The 24,498-nt window shown below is 36.2% G+C and overlaps 1 protein-coding gene across 3 annotated transcripts in view; it reads right to left on the bottom strand.

Moving 5' to 3' along the window:
* Positions 1-3,721: 3,721 nt before the first annotated feature.
* The window catches only part of ARAP2 (ArfGAP with RhoGAP domain, ankyrin repeat and PH domain 2), a 186,461-nt gene continuing 165,684 nt past the window's right edge, over positions 3,722-24,498 (bottom strand). For all 3 annotated transcript variants that reach the window (XM_044224949.1, XM_044224951.1, XM_044224950.1), the window contains 5 exons: positions 23,712-23,794; positions 22,585-22,620; positions 20,622-20,685; positions 13,914-14,048; positions 3,722-5,935 (listed from right to left, as the gene is read on the bottom strand). In XM_044224949.1, coding sequence (XP_044080884.1) covers positions 5,552-5,935; positions 13,914-14,048; positions 20,622-20,685; positions 22,585-22,620; positions 23,712-23,794 — 702 coding nt within the window. In that variant the 3' untranslated portion in view covers positions 3,722-5,551. The remainder of the gene's footprint in view (positions 5,936-13,913; positions 14,049-20,621; positions 20,686-22,584; positions 22,621-23,711; positions 23,795-24,498) is intronic.

The raw sequence follows: 24,498 nt of genomic DNA, 5'->3' as shown, positions 1-24,498 counted from the left end.
ATTCCTATTCATTTCAACAATAGTCTTTACATATTTTTTAAGATCTATTATTCCTAGCTCTTGGTAGGACATTTTTTTTTTTTCTTCAAGCATTTCCTTATACCATGACTTCATTTATTTAGTATATATTTCAGTAGTGACTATAGGGTATGGTACCGACACTGTTCTAAGTGCTGGGAATATAGTGGTAACTTTAAGATTCTTCACTGACAGATCCTATTAGAAATAATTAGACCGGGGCACCTGGGTGGCTCAGTGGGTTAAGCCTCTGCCTTCGGCTCAGGTCATGATCTCAGGGTCCTGGAATCGAGCCCCGCATTGGGCTCTCTGCTCAGCAGTGAGCCTGCTTCCCCCTCTCTCTGCCTGCCTCTCTGCCTACTTGTGATCTCTCTCTCTCTCTCTCAAATAAATAAATAAAATCTTAAAAAAATAATTAGGCCATGAAAATGTATACTAATAAATATGTAAATTTTTAGATGGTGATAAGGTCTGTGATGTAAGAAGATAAAAGGGATAGAAAGTAATGATGCCATTTCATATGGAATGTTCAGAGGTCTATTAAGGAGCCATTTGATGGTGACCAGTGAAATATATGTATGTCTGGACAGCATGTTACTTATAGGGAATAGTTCATGCAAAGTTAAAGCATTTTCATGCGTGGTGATTTTGAGGAGCAAGTATGCTTGTATCAAAGTGAGGGAGGTGAAAATTGGTGAGATGACAGAAGTAGCAGTTGGTACATTGAAACCAATTATTCCAGGGATTATATTTATACTTTCAATTTAACAGAAATAGAAAGCTATTCAAATGTTGTTAGGAGAGACTGTTTTTTATTTAAAAAGATTAATTTGGCTTTTTCTTATATTTAAAAAGATTAATTTGTGATTTGTTCCGCATAGTACATCTTTGGTAATCTTTCAGGCAAGAGAGTGGTCTGAGCAAGCTAACGTGGAGTTTAGAAAGGCTTCTGAGCTAGGACTTCTGCTTGCACTCAAATGCCAACTCTGTTGATCATTACCTGAGTAATCTGCTTGACCTTTCGTACCCGAGTCCTAGAAAGGGCAGAGGAGGGTGGAATGGAAAGGATGAGGAATAGATAAAGAACATTAGATATGGTGTATTTGAAATGACAGCTGGGCACTCAGGTGGGAATGTAAATTACAGTCTGGCGCTCAATGGGTAGGTCCAGACTGAAACTATTTAGTCAGAATATGTACTCTATTTGAAGCTATGAGATTAAATGAGTTCCTCTAGTTCAGTTATATAGAGATGAGTATCCAGTAAGGAATCCAAGACAGACTAATGAAAGAGAAAATCACATGATAGAAATATCCTGGAGACTAACGTTAGAATGTATTCCACAAAGGTGGGGTGATCAACTGTGTGAAATGCTACAGGTGGTGACAGGTGGTCAGGTACAACACCTGAGAAGTGACCGTTTAAATTAGCAGTAAGGTTGTTCTGACCTTGCCAGGAGCAGTTTAAAATATCAGGAAACAAGGCTGAATGCAGAGGTTTCAGAGAGAAAATGGGAGGGGATAAAAAAAGTAGCATGTGAGATAATTTACTGGAGGGGAAGGGGAGATGAGATCCCCTCCAATAAGATGCAAATGTCACTTTTATTAGATGAAGGTTAGTGTTGATCCAATCTTAGGCATGTAGGATTATGGTTTGAAAGGACTTTATCTCTAGTCTAGTGAATACTGTTACTGAACTCAAGATCTCTCTGGGTTGTTCGTTGGAAGGATTCACAGTATTCTCTATCAGGTGTGTGAGGGGTCAGCATCTTCACTCTGCTGGAATAGTGTTCTTGAGGTCATAGAACTTGAATCTTTACAAGCAGACCCAAATTATAATTTTGCTGGGCAAATTTTCAATTGTTTATATTATTTCAGCACTCAAGTTATCTGGCTAGTTGACTTCTAAGTGGTTACATCTCAACATGGCCTCATCTTCTCCATTAGTCATTATGATAGCTGTAAAATCACACTGTATTCATTGCATTGATATTAGATTCCATTGATATTAGATTGCATTGATGTTAGATTCTGAGAGGTGGGATAACAAAAGTGTAAGAACCAATATGTATAAATATCAGGGAGTACTCTGACACCTATATTAAGATTTAACATAAAAGTGTGCTAGGGCTTTTATTAACAAAATACCACAGATGGGGTAGCTTGAACAACAGGGCTTTTCCTTACAGTGCTGGAGGTTAGAAGTCGAAGATCAAGATATTAGATGGTTTTGTCTGAGTCCTATCTCCTTGACTTGCAGATGGCCACCTTCTTGGTGTGTCCTCACATACATGGCCTTTTCTTTGTGCATATACATCCCTGGTGTTTTTTGAAGTCTTTAAATTTCCTCTTTTTTTTTTTTTAAGGATACCAGTCAGATTTGATTAGGTCCCGTACCAACTTTCTTTTAGCTTAATCACCTCTTTCATGGCCCCATCTCCAAATATTCCACATTCTGAGGTACTGGGGATTAGGTCTTCAACAAAGGACTTTAGAACACAATTCGGCCCACAACTGTGGTAATCTGTTTTATCAGTGTATATTTTTAAAAACCATGGGGGAAAGAAAAAAACTGATGGAGACAATTTGAAAATAAATAAGAAGTCTCAGGGATTGAATCAAAGGAGGTCTAGAAAAACTAATACATTAATAGGTAACATTTATTAAAATTCTATGAGATATGTGTGTGTATACGTACATATACACAAACACATATATAAATATATATATATAAAATTAGTTATCACAAAATGCCTACAAGACAGGTATTACTCCCACTTCTCAAATGAGGACACTTAGATTCTGAACATGAATCCCATAATTCATAAAAGGTCATAAATCTATAGAGCTATCTGAATTAAGTTTACATTCAACATATGTAGCTATGGCAGAGAAGATAGAAATGTACAATATAACTTAGAACATTTGCCATAAAAAATTGTTCAAAATAATAAAATAAGAGATATAAAACAGATTAATTTGTTACCTAATATTCATTTGTTTTCCAGATGATTAGAAATAAACATGATTGTACACATGACAGAAAATTGTTCACATTATAAATGTAATTCTATTTTTTTGAGCATATGATAATTATCAAAGTCTTGGTACAAATTTTGATAAGATGGTAAAAGTTTTAATCATCTTTTCCCCACTGTGATTTTCAAGTTCGAGAAGACATGAAAATATGTGAATACTAGTCTCTTCAAACAAATCTGATGCATTTTCAAAAATATTTCCTTTTGCAATAAACAGTTGATGTGTATTTTAGAACTATAAACTGTCATCTGAACAGTGCAAATTGACAGCTATTATAGTTAGAAACACAAGTCGAATTTCGCTCCAATTACTTTTGCTTATTTTTGAGTTTTCAGTGCCATTTTCATAAATCATCAGGTAATGATTTGTTTAGAAGTCAAATATTTAATAGCTGCGTCTAGAAATTAACTTTAGGGCTATAGAAATGAAAGAGTACCATCAATATAGTCGTGTCCTATCTGTGGATATTCATCATTTAAAGCAGAATGATATTCATACTGACATATTTGGGAAAAAAATCACATAGCTTGTTTGAAATATAGATTCAAATAAGGAAAAAGGAAAGTATATATTCAAGTATATATTCAAAAAAGGAAAGAGGAAAGAAGAGTGGATTTATCTCAAAATAACCTTTAACTTCTGAAAACAATCACATTCACATGGACTTGTAAAACAATTTTAATTTTTATTCAAAATATGAGATGTCATCATTAGCCCTTATCTTACTCTTGAAAAATGGAGACAATTATACAGGAAGGGAAGGGAAACAGGGCTATTAGATTTTAAGCTCCAGTTTCAAAAATATTCAGATAAGGCAGGTAAAAAGACTCCGGATACTTTCCCAGTGTCAAACACTGTCATATGCCTGCTTATCTCATAAATATTATCTTTTATGAGGAATAATAATTTTAGATTTTTATTTTTCCTAAATACCATTTCTTGCTTTAAGTGAAGGCTCCCCAGCAGTGCTAATACATATTTCATAAACTGACCTGCAGTTTCTTTAAATCCAAATTGATTGGAATTTTTTTTAAGGAATAAATATACATCCATGGTAAACTGTTGTTTCACTGCCAAATATAAGTCATCAGTATTTCACAATGAAGAAAATTCAGAGCATTTAAGAGTATATTACTATACTATGATTGGACTGACCAAAGTATGGGCCTTTGTATAACGGATTCTGAAGAAGTCACCTGAAAAACAGGGGGAAAATAAGTGGTTGAAAGAGAGCTTCCTATATAATTTTAATCAAAACTTATCAGGCCTAATAAAATTCTTAATAAATTGATGAATAGCGCTGTTCCTAATGTGAACTATAATTAGACAGTATCGACTGTTGGAGGAAAATCGCTAACTCAGTAGCTGACCTTGACGTCGAAGCAAAAACAGAGGGCTTTCTTATTATTTATTAGGTACCGGGAGGAGATTTTTTTTTTTTTCCTTAAATAAAGAAACTTGTTCAAATGTGAACTGATAGCCACCAAGAGTGGGATAAGTTATCCCTCACCCTAAAATGGCCACAAGCTGTAAACTTCCAGTTAATTCTGACACTGCAGAGAAGCCTATTACCACCTTACTTAAAATAAGAAAGGAAATACCCAGTAAAACAACGATGAAAAAAATCAAATAACAAAACCCTGTGAGAGTGAATTTGTATGAAAACCATAGCAAGGAATTAAAACAAAATATATACAGCAACAGTGCAAATGGCGTCCATACCAGGTACCATGCATCCAATGACTCTTCGATGCAGCGTCCATTTCTTGTCCGCAGCCCCTGCTGCAGAACTGAAGCGTAGTGAGTGTACTCTGTGGTCGTTCACCAACACCGTAAGCAAGCGTGGCCTCTGCCGTTACTCATGGTTGTTGGCTGAACACTATCTTGGCAAACAGTCACTAGGCTTTTTTCTTACACAGTTTCCCATTAATGAGATTCATTCTGGTTCACAGCGGATCAGAACTTAAGTGACCTCCTTGGTTTTTGGTTCACTCCTTGCGTCTTTTTAAAAGTCCAATGTTTGATAGGCAGCTACTAAAATATATCCTTCCCCTTTTCAACTTCCCTTTCTTTTCCATAAGGTGGACCCTATGTAAACCTAAACATACACATATACGGTAACTTAATATACAGGGTTTCTCAAAGTGCAAAATGTGTTACATACAGTTTCGTAGGCTTCATTTAAACAAAGCATTTTATACAATACAGTACGGTTTGAGATTTCTGCTCATAAATTATACCATTCAACAGACTACTGTAAAAAGCTTCGCTGGCTCAAAGTAACCCAGGGTGTCTACAGTTGAACTGTACAAGCTTTGTTCAGACCTAAAAAAGCATCATCTCATTCTTATCACATATGTACATAGATATTTTAAAATGCTATTTAAATGCTTATGTATAGCTAGACAAATCTCACAAACCATGAATTTTACTGTTCAGTTTCTGGTTTGCACACACATAGTATACAATATTTAAAAAAAAAATAATGTGCAGAACTATTTTATCTCTTTCTGCAAGATCTGCTCGTCCTCTAGGTCTCTTGGAAGGGTTCTGGTCCGCTGCAGCACCACGCTAAGTTCTTCGATTACCCTTGACGGTAACTTACTATCAGAGTCCAAAGCAGCTTTGCCATTCCTGTCCTCAGTCTTCCTCAATGTCTTGAGGCCTTTATGGCTTTTTTGTTGCCCAGGAAAGACCTCAGCCTCTGTGTCCTCCAGACAGTTGAAACTCCGATGTTTTCTGGTTCGAGTTCGAAGTTTCTCATCCTTGTGCTCCAGGCAGTGGGCCACCATGGAGGCTCTCTCCTTCAAGCTGCTATCCCCCAACTCTTGATCCCGCTTTTCACTGAGCCTCAGCCTTTCCAGTTCTGCTCTGGCACTCTGAAAAGAAAATACAACATCTCACAGGAAAGCAAGACTTGGTACAAGGTAAGTTTAAAAGATACATGCCATGTAAACGTGGATGCCTCTCATGTTCGTGCTCATTGCCATGACTGAGGTCTTAACTTTGACAGAACTGGCACGCTGGAGTTTTCTAACCAAGAAAGCAATACAGGCATCTTAGAGCTACAAAATCAATTGAAAGGTAGACCATGGAAATGCATTTTAACATGCATTTAACATACAGCTTCAAAGAAGTCTCTCAGATTACTTATTCAGATTGTTTCTCATTTCAAACCCGCCTCCTCCAGGTCATTTCTGCTTGAATGCATCATATGCTTGTGTTATCTGTAATTCCTACGGTGTCCTGTCTATGGACACAGGATTTGGGGACATGCTCTATATTTGCATTGCAGCCTCTTCTTTGAAACTAACTGTACATAGTAGCATATTAAAAATGCTGAGAAGTTCTATGGCAGATCTGTTTAACTTCTTTCTCTGTTTTTCTCTTCCTCCCACACAATCCCTATTAGAATCCCACAGATACTTTCCTGAAAATGTGGAAAAATACATAGATATGTATTAAATCCACTTTTGAATCCAAGGATTAGAGTTCACATTGGTTCTGTGGGCTATAAGGGTGCATTTTCCTAACTAGTGTTCAGAACGTCTTGTGACTGGGAAATTTCGGGCATACAGAACTTCCATCAGATTATCATAGGGATGAAAATTTAATCAAGTATAAGATGTGAGGACAAACAACAGAGAATCAGAAGCATACAGTAGATGGAGCCACAAGGGAAGGATACCCAATAAACTGGATCAGGGTGTAGATGGAGTGGAAAGAGAAAAGTTATTTTTTCTTTTCACAAGAAGCAAGAACTAAAGAAACGTCTCCAGAAATTTCCCCAGTAAAAACTGCAAAGCCTAGAAAGCAAAAATCTGAAGGGGCACTTAAGTTACAGATATTGAAAGAAAATGTAATGAAAATGGTAATATAAAATTAAGTATGAAATTGTGAGTAGCATAAACAGTAAAGATCTTCCATGTAGTAATGTTTAAAAGATATCACCCCACTCTTCTCTAGTTTACTCTATGGCAGTTATCTAATGTGATTATCTGAATGCCCTGCTAGAAAGACTCCATGCAAGCAGGGTGTTTGTCTGATATGGTCACTGAAATGTGAGCCTAGTACAGTGCCTGCACTTAGAAAGTGATCATTAACTTATTAAATAGTGAATAAAGAAAGGTCTAAAATTTTTCAAACATGTAACACTGTTATTTTCCTAAATTCCATCAAATCCAGATGTGGAATTGAAACATACAAATTCAGGCTGAATACAAATATTTTCACAAATGTATTTTATGCATTTTTGTAACTTGGAATTTTCAGATAAAATTATGATTGTAACTGTCAAGTAAAAACTGATGGAATATTTAGTATCTAGCTTAATTCCAAAGTTTCGTTTAAATAAGTTAAAATATTGAGAAATTGGTAATGCTTGCATAATGTGAATGTAACCATTGCCAGTGAAGTTTATACACTTAAATATGGTTAAAATAAACAGCTTCATGTTACATATACTTCACTACAACAAAATAAGCCCTCTCCTGCAAAAAATGAAAGATTATTGAGAAGGATGGCTAACCAGCATAGGGCTGTGACTGAGAGTTTATAAATATTAAACAGGTTAAGTTTCACTTGACATCTCTTACCTGGAGAAATTTAATGAGCAATATACTTTTTTTTAATTGAAGTATAGTTGATACACAGCATTCCATTAGTTTCACGCATACAACATAGTGATTTGGCAAGTCTGTGTTTGCTCTAATCACAAGCATAGCTATCATCTGTCATCCTAAACTGCTACTATATCATTTGACTATATTCCCTATGCTATGCCTTTTATTCCCATGAACTATTCATTCCATACCTGGAAATCTGTACACCTCCTACTTCCCTTCACCCATTCTGCCCATAACCAACCCACCTCCCTTCTGTCAACTGTCCATTTGTTCTCTGTATTTATGGATCTGTTTCTGTGTTTTGTTTTTTAGACTCTACATGTATATAAAATCACATCGTATTTGTCTTTCTTTGACTTGTTCCATTTAGCACAATATCTTTTAGGTCCATCCATGCTGTTGCAAGTGGCAAGATTTCATTCTTTTAATGGCTGAGTAGTATTCCATTCAATACATATGCACCACTTCTTCATCCATTTGACTATCAATGGGTACTTGTGTTGCTTCCATAACTTGCTATTGTAAAAATAATGCTGCAATAAACATAGAGGTGCATCTATCTTTTTGAATTAATGTCTTCATTTTCTTTGGGTAAATACACAGTAGTGGAATTATTGAATTGTATGGTATTTCTATTTTTAATTTTTTGGAGAGACTCCATACTGCTTTCCATAGTGGCTGCACTATCTTGCATTCCCACCAACAGGGAAGGTGAAGGAGGGATTTTTTCTCCACAGCGTGACATCTGCTATTTCCTGTCTGTTGGAAACCAGCTATTCTGACTGGTGTGAAGTGCCATCTCATTGCGTTTCTGTTTTTGTTTTGTTTTGTTTTCATTTTGGTCTTGACTGGCATTTCCCTGATGATAAGTGATGTTGAGTAGCTTTTCATGTTTCTGTTGGCCATCTGGATGTCTTCAGAAAACTGTTTATTCAGGTCCTCTGTCCATTTTAATCGGATTATCTGTTATTTTGGTGTTGAGTTGTGAAAGTTCTTTATATATTTTGGATATCAGCCCCTTATTGGGGATATCATTTACAAATATGTTCTCCCATTTGGCAGGTTGCCTTTTGTTGGTTTCCTTTGCTGTGCAAAAAGCTTTTTATTTGGTATAGTCCTAATAATTTATTTTTGTTTTTGTTTCCCCTGCTCGAGATGTACCATAAATATGTTGCTAAAGCAGTGTCAAAGAGATTACTGCCTCTGTTTTATTCTAGGAGCTTTATAGCTCAGGTCTCACACTTAAAGTCTGTAATTCACTTTGAATTTATTTTTGTGTATAGTGTAAGAAAGTGGTCCCGTTTTATTCTTTTGCATGTAGCTGTCCAGTTTTCCCAAAACCATTTATTGAAGAGAGTGTCTTTTTGCTGTTGGGTAGTCTTTTCTGCTTTGTCAGTTTCTGGGTTTTCTATTCTGTTCCATTGATTTATGTCTATTTTTGTCCAGTACCAAACTGTTTTGATATTATACATTTGTAGTATATCCTGAAATCTAGGATTGTGATACCTTCAGCTTTGATCTTCTTTCTTAAGATTGCTTTGGCTATTTAGCTTCTTTTTCTAGTTCCACACAAATTTTAGTATTATTCTAGTTCTGTAAAAAATGTTACTGGATGGGGCTCCTGGGTGACTCAGTGGGTTAAAGCCTCTGCCTTCAGCTCAGGTCATGATCCCAGGGTCCTGGGATCGAGCCCCACATAGGGCTCTCTGCTTCGCGGGGAGCCTGTTTCCTCCTCTCTCTGCCTGCCTCTCTGCCTACCTCTCTGCCTACTTGTGATCTCTGTCAAATAAATAAATAAATATATTTTTTAAAATGTTATTGGTATCTTGATAGGGATTGCATTAAATCTGTAGATTGCTTTGGGTAGTGTGGACGTTTTAACAATATTGGTTCTTCCTTTCCATGAGCATGGAAAAAATCTTTCCATTTGTGTTGTCTTTGATTTGTTTCATCAGTGTGTTACAGTTTTCGGAGTACAGGTCTTTCATCTTTTTGGTAAGGTGATTATTCCTAGGTATTATATTTAGTGCAACTGTAAATGGGATTGTTCTCTTTTTGCTATTCCATTAGTGTTCAGAAACTCAGCATTTTAATAATATTCCTTTAATCCATGAGATGGAATGTCTTTTCATTTGTGGCATCTTCAATTTCTTTCAACAGTGTTTTATAGTTTTCAGAGTAGAGGTCTTTCACTTCCTTAATATTTTTTTCCCAGGTTATTTTATTTCTTTCTGCTTTGTTATTGGTGTATAGAAGCAGAACAGATTTCTGTGTATTAATTTTGTATCCTGCAAGTTTACTGAATTCATTTATCACTACTAATAGTTTTTAAGTGGAGTCTTTAGGGTCTATAGTGATTTTACAAATCATAGTAACAGTTCTCATTATCTTTCAACCATCAACAGGTAGACCTGGGGATTTTTTTACATGTAGAATTTATTCATGCAGTATTCATGCGGCGAATGCTGAAATTTTAAGTAAACCTTAGTATTTGCCTAAGGGATGTAATCTTTTACAAAGATGGAGAGAGGTGCTGAAAATGACCTAGAGTCAAGAGGATTGGGTGGGGGAGGGTGCACCGGTGGCTCAGTCAGTTAAGCATCTGACTCTTGATTTCAGTTCAGGTCATGATTTCAGGGTCATAAGATCAAGTCCTATGTTGAGTTCTGGGCTCAGAGGGGAGTCAGCCTGATGGTTCTCTCCCTCTTACCCTCTCCCTTCTCAACACTCTTTCTCAAATAAATAAAAACAAACAAACAAATAAATAAATAAAATTTTTTTTTAAAAAGTTGAGAAGATGGGGCAGTGAGGCTTTGAATGAACATTATGGTGTGCTAGAGCACCTTTCGTGTTGTGGGGAAAGAAAGATGTAGTTTATGTGCTCCACTGTTCTTAAAGGATAAGACATTAATAATTTAAAAAGGATAAGTAAGTTATAAAATTAGAGGAGTGAGAGGTAACATGGTCCAGATGATGACTGTTTGTCAGAGACTGTTTACAGAAAAGTAGTTATTTGAATGGAAGGCCAAGGTGAGCAGTCCCTCTCCCTACAGAGAGTAGTTCCTATGTCACAGGCAGAACATGATGCAGGAATGTGTTCACAGAGCAAATGACTCATGTGGCTTTAGTCTGTGCCAACATCTATTTTCCATTATATCCAAATGTAGGCCACTGGTTTTGGAAGCCTCAAAATACCAAAACGTGCATTGACGAAGATGTGGATTGCAACAGAAATCCTCTTAAATAATTTTCACTACTAAACTCACTGTCTTAGTTGATAATCTCCATGCTATAAAATATAATCCTATCAGTAATCCTCATGATACTGGTTTAAATGCATTATTCACAGTAAATAAACATTATGATTATTTAAACTATAAAGTATATTGTATTTTAAGACACAGACATAGAAATGCAAAGAAATGCCAATATGCCCAATAAATGGGAATTTGGAATGGATGCCACGTTGGCCTGTCTGGAACCAATGTGCCTCTTTACATGCTCTAGGATGGGGGCAGAGGAGAGAAGCATGCAATGGGTAAGATTCTAGATCACCAGTTTCTGCTGGAACTGCATCATTCTTCTTTTTTCATTGTTTTTGTTTTATAGATGACAAAAAATGACAATTTTGGAAAAGAGCAAATTATCCCATATTGTCTTCCAAGTTCCTTGTTATTTTTACTCAAATGTTAACTGCACACTAGGCATTATTCTAATAAATCCTAAAGTATGATATCACGAGTCATCACAATAGCCCTAGAAGGTAGAGTCTTTCTTTACCCCTCCGTGCTTACAGATAAAAAGGCTGAGTGCAATGAAGTTTGGAGTTACTCCAACTGCAGGTGGGACTTAGTGTGTGCATTCTTAAGCACTATGTTTGCCTCTTTGTGTGTGATTTTTTTCGACAACTTACTTTCCCTGGTTTACTCGGCTAGCTCATTACTCAAGTTTAGAAGTTGCTTTTTCCAGGAAGACTTCCCACCTGAATGAGGTATCCTCACATGAATTTTAATAGAACCTCATGAAATCAAGACTTGAAATGGTATATGTGCTGCCGAAGCAAGCACAAGACTTGAAATGGTAAATTACCAAGTGGCCAAAGCACCAAATTTACCAATCTGCAAACATCTTGTTTGAAAACAATTCTTGAATATATCACCATTGATATGACTACATTTTTATTATGACTATATCCTACTTAGCAATATATATTTTTAAAGATTTATTTATTTATTTAGGGGGGAGAGAAACCCAAGCACGGATCCTAATGTGGGGCTTGATCTCACAACTCTGAGATCATGACTTCAGCTGAAACCTAGAAGTTGGATGCTTAACTGAATGCATCACCTAGATGTTCCCCATTTATCAGTATTTTAAACCATTTTCCCTTTTTAATACAAAGGATGAAAAGTGATTATTCATTTTATAAATATATTTTCTTAAATAGTTACATGACTCTAATTCTATACAAAACATTTTAATGGTTCAATTTCTATTTTATGCTTTTTAAACTACCCATGTTTTTCCAACATTGGAACATGTAAAATTTTTCTTTGCAAATTTGTTGGATCACATTTACAAAATTTACAAAAAGGTTAATTTAGTTTTGAATACTTGCAATTACAATTTCATGGAATTATTTTAAGACCCTATAATAAGTTCTTTGTAGTTTGGAGTTCATCAGTTTTCTGATCTTAAGTAAGCTAAAACAGAAAAAAAAATTGTCTCTGAAATTCTGAATTTGAGATTAGGTAAGAAACTATTATACTATATATTTAGTTATCATCCCAAATCTATAGTGGATATTGGTTAATGTATTTAGATTCGGTCCTAATAATTTATCTTTTGCTTTGCTCCATAACTGATCCTAAAGCAACATCAGGAGGAGCTGGGGTCCAAGTAAGGCATGTCTGTTCCCTATGTTTGTTGCATTTCTTCAAACTATCTTTCCTAATTTGGGTTCTTGGGAAATGTGACTCTTAGATTTTAAGATTCTAGATTAGCTGAGGAACCCGTAACTGTGCAGAATACTTTTTTTTTTTTTTTTTAAACCAAGAAAACTTCTATGTGTAGAAGGACTGAATAGGCGACAAGGGAAATAACCATTATTTTCACAACTTTTATCTTTGAGTGAAGAAGAATAAATAGGGGTAAATGTTCAAGGAAAGATCTACGTGGAAAAATGTTTTTTTTTTTTTTAATTTTTTAAAGTTTTTTTATTTATTTGAGAGAGAGAGAAATCACAAGTAGGCAGAGAGGCAGGCCTAGAGAGAGGGGGAGAAGCAGGCTCCCCGCCAACCAGAGAGTCTGATGTGGGGCTCATTCCCAGGACCCTGAGATCATGATCTGAGCCGAAGGCAGAGTCTTAACCCACTGAGCCACCCAGGCACCCTGGAAAAATATTTTTTAAATCTGATCATTAAATTAACTTCTTTTTAGAGACTAAAGGCATTTTATTTCTGTTTGCAAACAAAGAGATCCAAACAGCTCAATCCCAAACCACAAGGAAATAACACCTTTTACGTGCTTTTCGTTTTGCTTTGAGGGGCTCAGTTAAGGCACTGAAACATGCATTAATCCAAAGTATCTAATGACTTTTGAATGCAAACAGATTTTCTCCTTTCCTGAAGAGACTGAACTTCAAGTCAAGATTGATGCTATGTTCTCCCCACCCCGGAAGGTGAGAAGAAAAAACAAAGAGCCGCTTTCCTGAAAGATGCGAGGTCTTTTTTATTGATGCTCAGAGGTCATCGTGCAGTCCTTTAAATTAACCACGACACCTCATCATTTCCCCAACCACTGGAATTTGATTGTGTTACTAGAAAGTCGAGTTACCATGGCTCCAGACATAATTGGCCCTGGGCTCACTTTAAGGGTATTAAAAGTGAACTTGTAAGACTAATTTGAGGATGTGATTTACCAGGTGGACTTCTGTATACACTTTTAAAATTGCTTGGTTAGGTGAGGGATAAGAAAATAAGTGGTATTAAGCATATTTAATTGGATGGTCAATGACATTATTAAAACTCTTTAAGAAAAGTTAAAATATAAAACTTAAAGAAGGAGCATAGGGTTACTCATGTTTTCTCAGCAGGATGTGATTTTTACTATGCTTTCCAAAGATTATTGTTGTGCTTTTGAAGCCAAAGAAGTAACCAATGTACTTAATCACATTAAGACATAAGAAAAAATACGTTATAATTAATATAAAACAAATAAAATCCTAACGTACCTCAATATTTCTCCGGGCTTGGGTTGCACTTCTCTCATGCTGGATGGGAATTAGAGGCAAACCTCCAATTTTGGGATTTTTGGTTATAGACCGTTTTCGTTCCTTTCCAGCTGGTGGCCGTATATCATTTTCATGCTGTGGAAACACAATTTCTTGCTGTTGGTGTGTGATTTTATTACGTGGTAGATCATGTTAGAATCACTTGGCTCCTTTTCCATATATCCAAATCAAATGATCTGCTTTCCACGAGAATGCCATTTGAAATTATGCTGTTGACTCTGACAGGAACACCGCTTGAGGACGTAGAACTCTTAAGTGAACAGAGCTTTGAGGTCTCAGTTCAATTTCTAAGTTTCAAGTACATGGCTTCTGTACTACTTATCAAATCAAAAGGAGGAAAATAATTGAGGAAACTGGCAAATCTCTTTCTGGGAAAAAAATACACTTGTCTGTATTTCTCAGCCCTGTAATCAAAGTAACTATGCATCCATTTTCTCCCTCCACCAAAGATAACTTTAGTGTAAAAATAATTTAAGGCACAGCTTAAATTCTAAGGCACAGCTATCAGAAAAATTAGCCTCATTTTATGACCTTCTGAAAAATGTTACTTTTTCATCTAACTGAATTCCAAAGAAATTACCTTGCACACAGACATTTATACTGAAAATCACTATACAACAGAGAATATGGCACATTTGTTCTCAACTTATTGACTACATATTCTGGCTAACTGAACAACTATAGATATGACTGGAGAAAAATTAATTATGCAATGGGGAGAAATATCCACTGATAAAAACATAAGCCCCTGAGTGATAAATCCTTCAGATATGCATATAAAAGAAAAACCTTAAAAGAATTTTTCTACTCCTCAGGGTAGATTAACTTTTCAGAAGTTGGCAAAAGCAAACTGATTTTCAGACAACAACCTATGAAAAAAATATAGAATACCAATTTTAAAATGATAGGCTTTATAGATATTCTGATGAAATGAAAACCTTTTGGCAAAGTATACAGCTAAATGCCTTTTCTTATGATTCAACACATTCCTGTCTTACAGTGTAATTAGTATTTTAATGTGTTTTATAGCAAAGAATTCATTTCAACTAATATTGACTGTGTATCCATAATTAATGGCAAGATTATATTGAGGGACATACTGCCAGACTTGGTGCTTACCAGTGTACATAATCTCATTTAATCTTCAATGATCCTACAGTGTAATCTTTATTACTAGACTGAGTGCATATGCATTAGATCTGCCCTTGAATTTTAGTGTAGCATTTATTTTGGTTCAGCAAATCTGTAATGGTAGATTAGCAAATATTTCAGAGAGAAAGTTTTAAGCTTCGTCACAGCCGCAAACATGGTAAAAATAATTTTGATGTTATATAATTGGGATGTTCCCAACATGTAAAGCTTAAAAAAAAAGTGGCAGGAAAGGACTCATTACCCCTATGGATTATGCTTATACTTGTACTCACTGAGGTATACTACATGTGCCAAATGATATTCAGAGAAATCTAAAAGCAAACACAGTCTCAAATACATAGTTCTTTTTCTGAAAGGATATACTACGTTGTATATACTGGCTAATTAGTTCTTACCAGATTGATCACAGAGGTATTTTTCCCAACATGCAGAACATTTTATCTAGTAATACATTCTGACACTTTATAGTTATTTATAAGTGACCTTAAGGGTCCTTCTGCTGATGGATCATAGAGCTGAGGATCATACTTTCATTATTATAACCAGTGATCACACCCCAAAATCTTCAGTTCTATCACCCACTTTCTATTTCTTCCCACCCACCCAGCTTTGAGGCATAACTGACAAAATGGTAGGCTACTGAAAATATACAATGTGATGATTTGATCTATGTATACACTGTGAAAGGATTCTCCTCCATCCAGTCAATTAAGACATCTCTCATCTATTTTGGTGAGAACATTTAAGTGCTACTCTTAACAATTTTCAATGATACAGTTAAGGATTATCAACTATCTCAACAGTGACCATGTTCTACATGAGCAACTCAAACCTTGTTCATCTTACAGCTCAAAGTTTTTACCCTTTTGCCAACCCTTCCCTGTTTCCCCTACCCACCCAGCAACACCTTTTCCACTGTTTCTAGGAGTTCGACTTTTATTTTTAGATCCCACATATAATACTGCAATCTTTCTTTGTGTGGCTTATTTCACTCAGCATAATGCCCTCCATGTTCACCCGTGTCGTCACAGATGACAAGAGTTCTTTCTTATTTAAGGATGAATAATATTTAGTTGTGTGTGCACTTTCTTTATTCATCCATCCTTGGACTTAGGTCATTAGACATGATCCAAGGTCATTTTTATACCTTTGCAATTGTGAAAAATGCTATAAGGACTTGAGTTTGCCTCTTATTCTTTCTGAGCTTGACCTCTTACCTTTCTAGCTAACAATTTAGTTTCATTCACTTCTTTGGACTCCTTGAGAACTCCAATCTATTCTCTACCATCATTCTCCTTTCCACATCTTCCTCCACTTCGACAGCCTGTCATAGTTTCATAGTCATTAAGTATGCTCACCTGCTTATCAGGATCTTCAATTCCTGCGCTCCTTCTCCTTTCATCACACGTGCCTGGCAGAGCCCCCACCCTACTTACACCCAATTCTACTTACTCTATGGGTGCCTACCAATTGATGAAGAAAAAAAAAAAAAGATGGTTACTCTATAGATTTATCTCCCTTTAAATTTAACCTTAAAGTCAGGCAAGAGCTCAGCTTTAAGTTGAAGTTTTACTACAGGACAATCGTCTTTCTCACTCTCTGAAGATTATTTTTCACCTTTCCTCTGCCCCTATACTTTCAATATCCCACCCTAACACACTGAAGGTGAACTCACTGATTTAATTTTAAACATTACTAGTAATCACTGAAGAATTTCACTTTCCTGCCATAAAGTATACTACACTCCCTGCATCTTTTAGCCATATAAATGAGGCTCCCTTCTCTTCACAACAATTACTCTGATTACAAATAACTTTTCTTCAGTCATAAGTGCTCAGTGGACTATAATACACAGTCAAGGTCTGACACTTTGGTGTACAACCATTTTTTTCAGCAATGATGAATAAATGTGCACTTGTTCACATTGCTTCGTGTCTGCTCAGGGCCTCTGCTGGTCTGATAATCACCTTCCTCAAAATAAAATAAGATAAAAACATGGAGGGAGGCAAACCATAAGAGACTTTTAACTACAGAGAACAAACTGAGGGTTGATGGAGGGTGGGGGCATTAAGGAGGGCACTTGTGATGAGCGCACTGTATGCGGGGTATGTAAGAGATGAATCACTACATTCTACTCCTGAAACTAATGATACACGATATGTTAACTAACTTGAATTTAAGTAAAAATTTAGAAGGAAACAAAATCACTTTCCTCTTCAATTTTTTCTTCCAATTACTGAATTTTCTCTATTAGTGTATGTTGAAAGTCTATACCTTCCCATCCTAAGGACATATAAACTGAAACCCCAAAACCTACCCTGACCCCTCTTTTTCTCTAACCACACAGCCTCATTTATCTGCATAGCAAATTCCTTGGCTGGATTTTCTATACCAATCATCTGTTTTTTTCTTCCTCTCAACCCTTCGCATTTCTTTTGTTTTCTTTTTTCCTCTTCTGCTTGACCTTTGGAGTTTGGAATGTCCCAGGGCTTATTCTTCCATCCATTTCTTTCTTTCTTTCTTTCTCTCCCTACACCATACTCCCCTTTCATTTTAGATTCGCCTATCTACCCCAAATCCAGAGCTTTCGAAGCAAATTGAATACTGACTTATCCCAAATTTACACTGCATTCCCAAAATTTCACCTAAGCATTTTTTTTAATATTTTTTATTGTTTATAAACATTTATTTTTATCCCCAGGGGTGAGCGTTTGTTTTTTAAAATAATCTCTACACCCAACGTGGGGCTTGAACTCACAACCCTGAGATCAAGAGTCACATGTCCTTCCAACTGAGCCAGCCAGGTACCCTTTGTCTGAGTTTTTGATCTATACATCCAATCTGCTATTCAAATAAATTGGAGATGTCTAACAGGCATCTCCAATTTCATGGGCTGAAACAGAACTCTCAGTTTTCTTCTGCATCTCTGATCTGATCATTTCTATTTGCCAATTGCCCAAGGCTAAACAAACAAACAAACAAAAACAAAAAACAAACCCTAGAACTCTTCCTTGATTAGGACTCCTCTCAAAGTATTGTAGCCAATCCATCTGTAAATTCTGTTGGATCTACTTTCAACCACTCTTGAATCTTAATGTCTCACTATGTCTACTGCTACCACCCTAGCCAGAACTGCCATCTTCCACACAGCTGTTCTTCCTGCTGCCATCTTGGGACTCCCAACAGTGTGCCCACAACAAACTAAATTGTTATTTCTTCAGTTAATATAAGTCAGATCAAATCCTTCTCTTGTTCCCCACACTCCTAAACTGGGACAATATGATCTGTTGAGTGCCTTCCTCATCTTTTACATCTTCCCATAACATAGCCCTTCAGGATGTTCATGGAACAAAGGTTGTGACCACATCTCAGGACCTTGTACTTGCTGGCCCCTGTAACTGGAATGCTCTTCCCACTCCTGCTTACCTGCATGATTTGCTCCCTAATTTCAGAGAGGTCTCAACACACTTGTCAGCTATTCAGAAAGGCATTTTCCTGAGAATCTTTCCTAGTTAGTGCCCTTCTTTACCTCAGTCACACTCATTCCTTCTCCTTTTTATCAAACTAATATCTATCTGAAATTCTGTCAGATTGTTTATGTTCTCTCCCCTTTCTTATAACTATTGAGAGAGAGAGAGAGAGAGAGAGAGCGAGCGCACACACAAGCAGGAGGAGAAGCAGAGGAAGAGGGAGAAACAGGATCCGGCAGAGCAGGGAGCCTGATGTGGGGCTCCATGTACTTTTGTAAGTGGCATTGGGTTCTCTGGTGCAGATTTCCATACAGGTTTTATAAGACTGACAGAACCCTACTTCTCACTGAGTTTACGCTTTAGTAAGAGAGGCAGATATGAAAAATATAATCACACAATGCTTTCTAATTAGAAATACACCTGGTGTACAGAATGTTCAGGGTTCTGACAGCCTGAAGGTCTGACTGCTCTGAAGATCATGGAGAATTCCTCTGAGAATGTGACACATAAATGAAAATCAAGAGGGCTTCTGAATCAGGCATGCAGATGGCTATGAATACTAGAAAAGTACTCTGCACACCCCAAAGAACTCCTTGTAAGGAGGACTGTGTGTGTGTGTGTGTGTGTGTGTTTGTTAACATGTATAAATCAGTACTTGCTAGTTTCCTATCAGTCTCCCTATGGAGGGGAGCCATTAAATCCTTAAATCTAAGAAGGCCTTTGTGTTTATCTTAGTCCAAAGAAGTAGAGTGAGCAGAGAAAAAGTAACTGGGCTGAATCTCTAGGGCCAGTACGATGAAGGGTAAGTGAGGCAAAGAGAAAGAAGTTGGCCATGAGAGCAACCTCTGCTTTCTGGCTATTTCTATTTATACCTTGATTTTTAAACAAGTCTAGTGACTTCAATTATAAAAGCAAACAAAAAATCAATGTAGTTATACCACAAACACTATAATAGTTTTGACTCTATGGTTCCAATTTTACTAAAACACTTCAAATCTAGTTTGCTTTCTTTTTAAAGAGTTAAATAACAGAATTTCTGAAAAGTCACAAATTAGAGGAAAAGTGTCTAAAAAAGTTAAAGTCTTTTTCTGTCTTTGTGTTTTCAGGTAGTAACAGTAACATCAGACTGAGAAGAGCAGGGTTTATTAACCACTGGAAAGGTTAATAAATTAAGAGAGAAAATGATTTTCAAAACAAATAAGGGCCAGATCTGGGGGTGAATTAACTTCCCACTTATAAGAGAAACAGGGAAGTACCTCCTCAGTAATAAAAAGTGGCAACTTAATCGTTACCAGTGAATTTCAATGCTCTTGTGGGAAGCATTGCTGGGAATTCAGCCAGACAAGGTGCAAGGTGGAACCAATCCTATTAATGAGACTATTTAACCCTCCCCTACAGTCCTCCTGCAGGGAGGTGACTAAATGGGGAATTGAGTATAGGTATTAGCTTCTGGCATCCCTGGGTTTAAACCACTAACTAAATGTAAGGTGCTCAGCAAGTGAGAGAATCTTTATACCTTTATTCCCTCAACGACAAGCAACACCATGCATGGTTTGTTGCAAAGTATGCAGGAGTTAACTCTTCTGAAGAATCCAGCATGCAGTATTCTTGAAGTATTAAAGGAATGTGGGCTCCTGTCCTTATTTCTGGAAAGGCTAGGGTGGGGAGCGGGGGAGTAGGTGGCCATAGGGAGGACAAGGAGGAAAACAGCATACTTTTCTAAACGAAGACGAATGCAGGACTCCGGTAAAACAAGCTCTTCTTTCCAACACACTACCATCTTGAAGCTGTGCCCCTCTCCTGGGGTAAGGAGTAGCTGGAGTGCCAGAAAGGAAGCCTCAACAAAGAAAGGAAGCTCTCTTTCAAAGAGTAACGGGTACATCTGGATTCTCATATATTTAAAAAATATATAAATGAGAAAACTAAAGCATACACATAAAACTCATTAAAAATGCTTGTACATCACACTAACATTTCCTATGAGCTGTGGTTATACTTTGTGGGAGAGCTGAAACAGAGATCATACCTGGGCAATGAAGACATTGGCCATCCACTCCATCTGAGTTTGTAGACTATCACAACAAATGTGCCTGTAAAACAAGGTTTATCGAATACATAATTCAGAAAGACAGCAGACTGTTCTCCTGTGTATTTGTTTGGTTATTAAGTGATCGGAGACCTCTTTGGATTTCTCCTGATTCATGACTTAACGCAATCAAAATGGAAGTATTTCAGTATAAGTTGCTTTAGGCTTCTGTTAAATGTACAATAACAAAATAATAGTAAAATATGCTAGTTTAAACAAAATACAGCTACAGGCTTTGGAAACTGCTGAAAAATGATCAGCAGTATTTGTGGAAAGGCAGAAAGGCCACCGTCATTTCCTTTTTCAGGTACATGATGTTAAACATCTTTTTCCCCAGAAACTCTGAGCCTAAGAAGAAAAATATGTGCACATTTTCTTAAGAGCAGACTTTTAAAAAAGGCTTAGACAGTCTCCATCATTAGGATTATAAACATTAATACCCATAAGACTTGTGAAAAATGAACTAAATGAAAAACTACTACAGCATGTTCAATAACACTGATTCAGTAACGTTTTACTAAAAACCTGTGTAAAACAGAGATCTTGCCCTCAAGGTTCACCTAGTCTATCAGAGGAGCTAGGCATGTCAACAAATAAATTAGAACACAGTGAGAAAAAGAAAAAGTCAAGTTGAACACAAGAAAGAGCACACTTGGGGATGCCGTAAAGGATTCTTACAAAAGGAAAATTCTGTAAGTGATGTTAGACATGGACATTTCAAGGTAATTATGTATTTTTATTCCTGTATGAAAAACAATTATAAAAATGTTAAAACGAAATTTTTAAAAAAATTCTTGCTTCCTTCATTAGATTCTCACAAAGGTATTGTCCCTTTCTATTACCATGTCCCAAAAACCAGTCTTCTCTATAATTAAGCACCCATGTATGCAAAATACTACAGATACTGAGAAGAAATAAATAATGATTAGAGGTGAGAGTTAACTGATAAGACTATTGGGGCATGTGAGCTATAGTTTGAAAGAGGAAGGACAGTTGAGTCTGCCACATCAGCAGAAAGAGGATGGGAACAGCAAATAGTGTGGAAGAAGGCTCACTAAAGGGACTACAGATGTTAACATGGGAAGATGAAGGGACAAGGAATGTACTGTGAATTAAAGATAGATTGCTATTTTATCCTTAAGCCAAAAAAAAAAAAAAAAAAAAAAAAGAGGAAGGAAGCCATGGAAGACCAGGCTGATGGAGCCTCATATTAAAGGGTCTTGTGTGCTGTGCCAACAATCCTGCACTTTATCCTTCTGAAGACAGTTAATACAGGAAAGAAACACAATGCATTTAGGAAGCCCCTTTGGTGGTTGGATAGAGAATATTCTAGAAAACAAAAGTAAAATTATATGCACAAAGAGCATCTAGGATAACTGGAATAACCCACACAGATGAAGGCATGGCCTGATCAGAGACACAATTAGGAGGCAGATCCCATATGGTTTAGTGGTTGGTTAGATGAAGCTGCGGTGGGAGGCAGAGACATATAGTACAATCTCTAAGGAGACCAGCTAGGTCCTGTGACATCAATGTAAAACACATATTTGCAAAGAAAAGGTTTGAGGCCAAGATTTTTTTTTTTTTTTTTACAAAGTTTTGGCTAGTTCTTATCCTTTATATAAAACTGAATTCAGCCTGCTTATCCCACACTCACATAATAACTAGGGAGAAATCAGACATAGTTTCTCTTAGGAGGGCACTAGCAAGTAGGACACCTGGGATTTAAATGGACCTAAATCTTAAAGCAAATCTATTTTCTTCTTCTCAAAGTATTTAAAAAAATTTTTTAACTTCACTTTGGTGAAACATTTCCTGTCTGTAGTCCTATCTGCTAATAACATTATTTGTTTATTAAAGTTATCGATGTATCAAATCCCAAAACTGCCAGATGTTAACTTACCAATGATGTTTTTCGGAATACGCTGTCAATCCCCAACTACATTACATTGGGGGAAAAAAACAAACAAACACACACATATTAAAAAAGAGAAATCATACAAAACCAAAAACAGGATTATTAGATATTAAGGAGCTGGGACTCAATGGTGGCAATGTATAACAGAACAGAAAACCTCACACATCATGGATTCAATGGATATGACTGATCTAGAGGTGAATGATAAATGAAGGGTTTGGCTACAAATTTAAATATGCTCAAGGAAAAGGGAGGGAAGGGATCTTATGACATCATGGGAAAGTGAAGGAAATCTCTCAGAAGATACTCTTGGCTGAGGAAGGATAGATATCTAGGAAAACAGCCAAAACAAGATATAAACCTTCTCCTACTGATATTGTGGGAAATTAAATAATGTTTCAACAGCAACACAGGTGTATGTGCTGGGTTTACAAATAAAGCACATAGGCAAAAATGAGAAAAATTTTCAGTAATAGAAACCCAAAGTCAGTATCTAACAGTTCATGAAAATGTTTTGTAAGTATTTGTGAAAACATTTAGCTAATCACATCAATCTGTGATTAGAAAGTATGGCATAAACCGCATGCTGGCATGATTCAAATGTTGAAGAGGAGGACAATATATTAGAGAGTCTACTTTTCTCTTCACTGCCTGGGTACTAGTGGGTTTACTATCAAATTTGGCAAAGAAAAAAAAAAAAAAAAAAGGCAAATTACACAGCCAGGCATCAAGAGGCTATTTTCCTGTATGTAGAATTGGCTGGAACATTCCTTATGCCCCCAGGCTGTGAAACTGATCAAGGAATGGAATAGTGGAGAAAAACCCAGGTGTTTTTGAATAGACAGGGCCTTCTGGGGATTTCTTGTTTTACACAACAGAGATGCCATCACCAAGGAATTTGACTTCAGTGGGAATATTATGCTTTTTTATCTGCCCACAGAAGTTCCCGCAATCTGCAACAGGTCTCCTGCCATGTCCGTGGCAGCTCAAAGATTTTGTCTGTAGCTTAACTTATAAAAATCCTGATTAATGTCTCTGACCTCCAAATCCTTGCATAGATACATATTCCTAAAACTTTCACTTTTCAAAAACCCTTCCCTTTCAAACTTTACCTTGTTGGAGGCTTCATTTTCTTTTTCACTCCAAGATAAAACTTCAGTGAACCAAGAGAAAACATTTTGTCATATTTACTACTCTGTAAGGAAAACAAAATAATCTGTAATTAAACAGACTTTAAAAATATCTTTATATTTTGAGTATTAATGACTGGATTGAGAATCAGTTTCTCCAATGTTTTATGGATGTTATACTAAGTTTTTAGTACATGAAGATTATTGATTACAATGTTATAAATTTAAATAGAAAATTTTAAATATGCATGCATGTTTATGTATGTCTGTACATGTATACACAGACACAATAATTTTTTATTCAAGACACCTGGAACCAGATATAAATCAGAACTGATTATTTTTCATTTTTTTCTCATATTTGAAAAATAGAATAATGTCAATATTATGTAATCCCATCAGTGCTGTCTGGGACAGCACCCAGTATTCATGTAACTAAGACAACTACCTTCATATTAGGTTTTGTTGCCAAATGCATTATGATTTTCTGTATTTTGTGGATTCCATACTAGGAACTTTTATGGGTATATATTGAACTATTTCAAGTATCTATATTAATAACATTTTAAACAAATAATTAATGTAAGTAGACTATTAAAAATTTACATTTATTCTGGATCAATGATCTATTCTACATACACATCCTGATATATTTATCTGTAACTAATATTTTTTAAAAATCTTGGAACATAGACCATCAGGTAAAACTTGAATCATTATCCTCTAATTTCAAAACTTATACCAAACACACACATACACACACACACAC

The sequence above is a fragment of the Neovison vison genome, chromosome 11 (genome assembly GCF_020171115.1).
Source record: "Neovison vison isolate M4711 chromosome 11, ASM_NN_V1, whole genome shotgun sequence".
Lineage (NCBI taxonomy): Eukaryota > Metazoa > Chordata > Mammalia > Carnivora > Mustelidae > Neogale > Neogale vison.
Note: the sequence above shows the minus strand (reverse complement) of the source record. Positions and strands in the feature narration are given on the sequence as shown.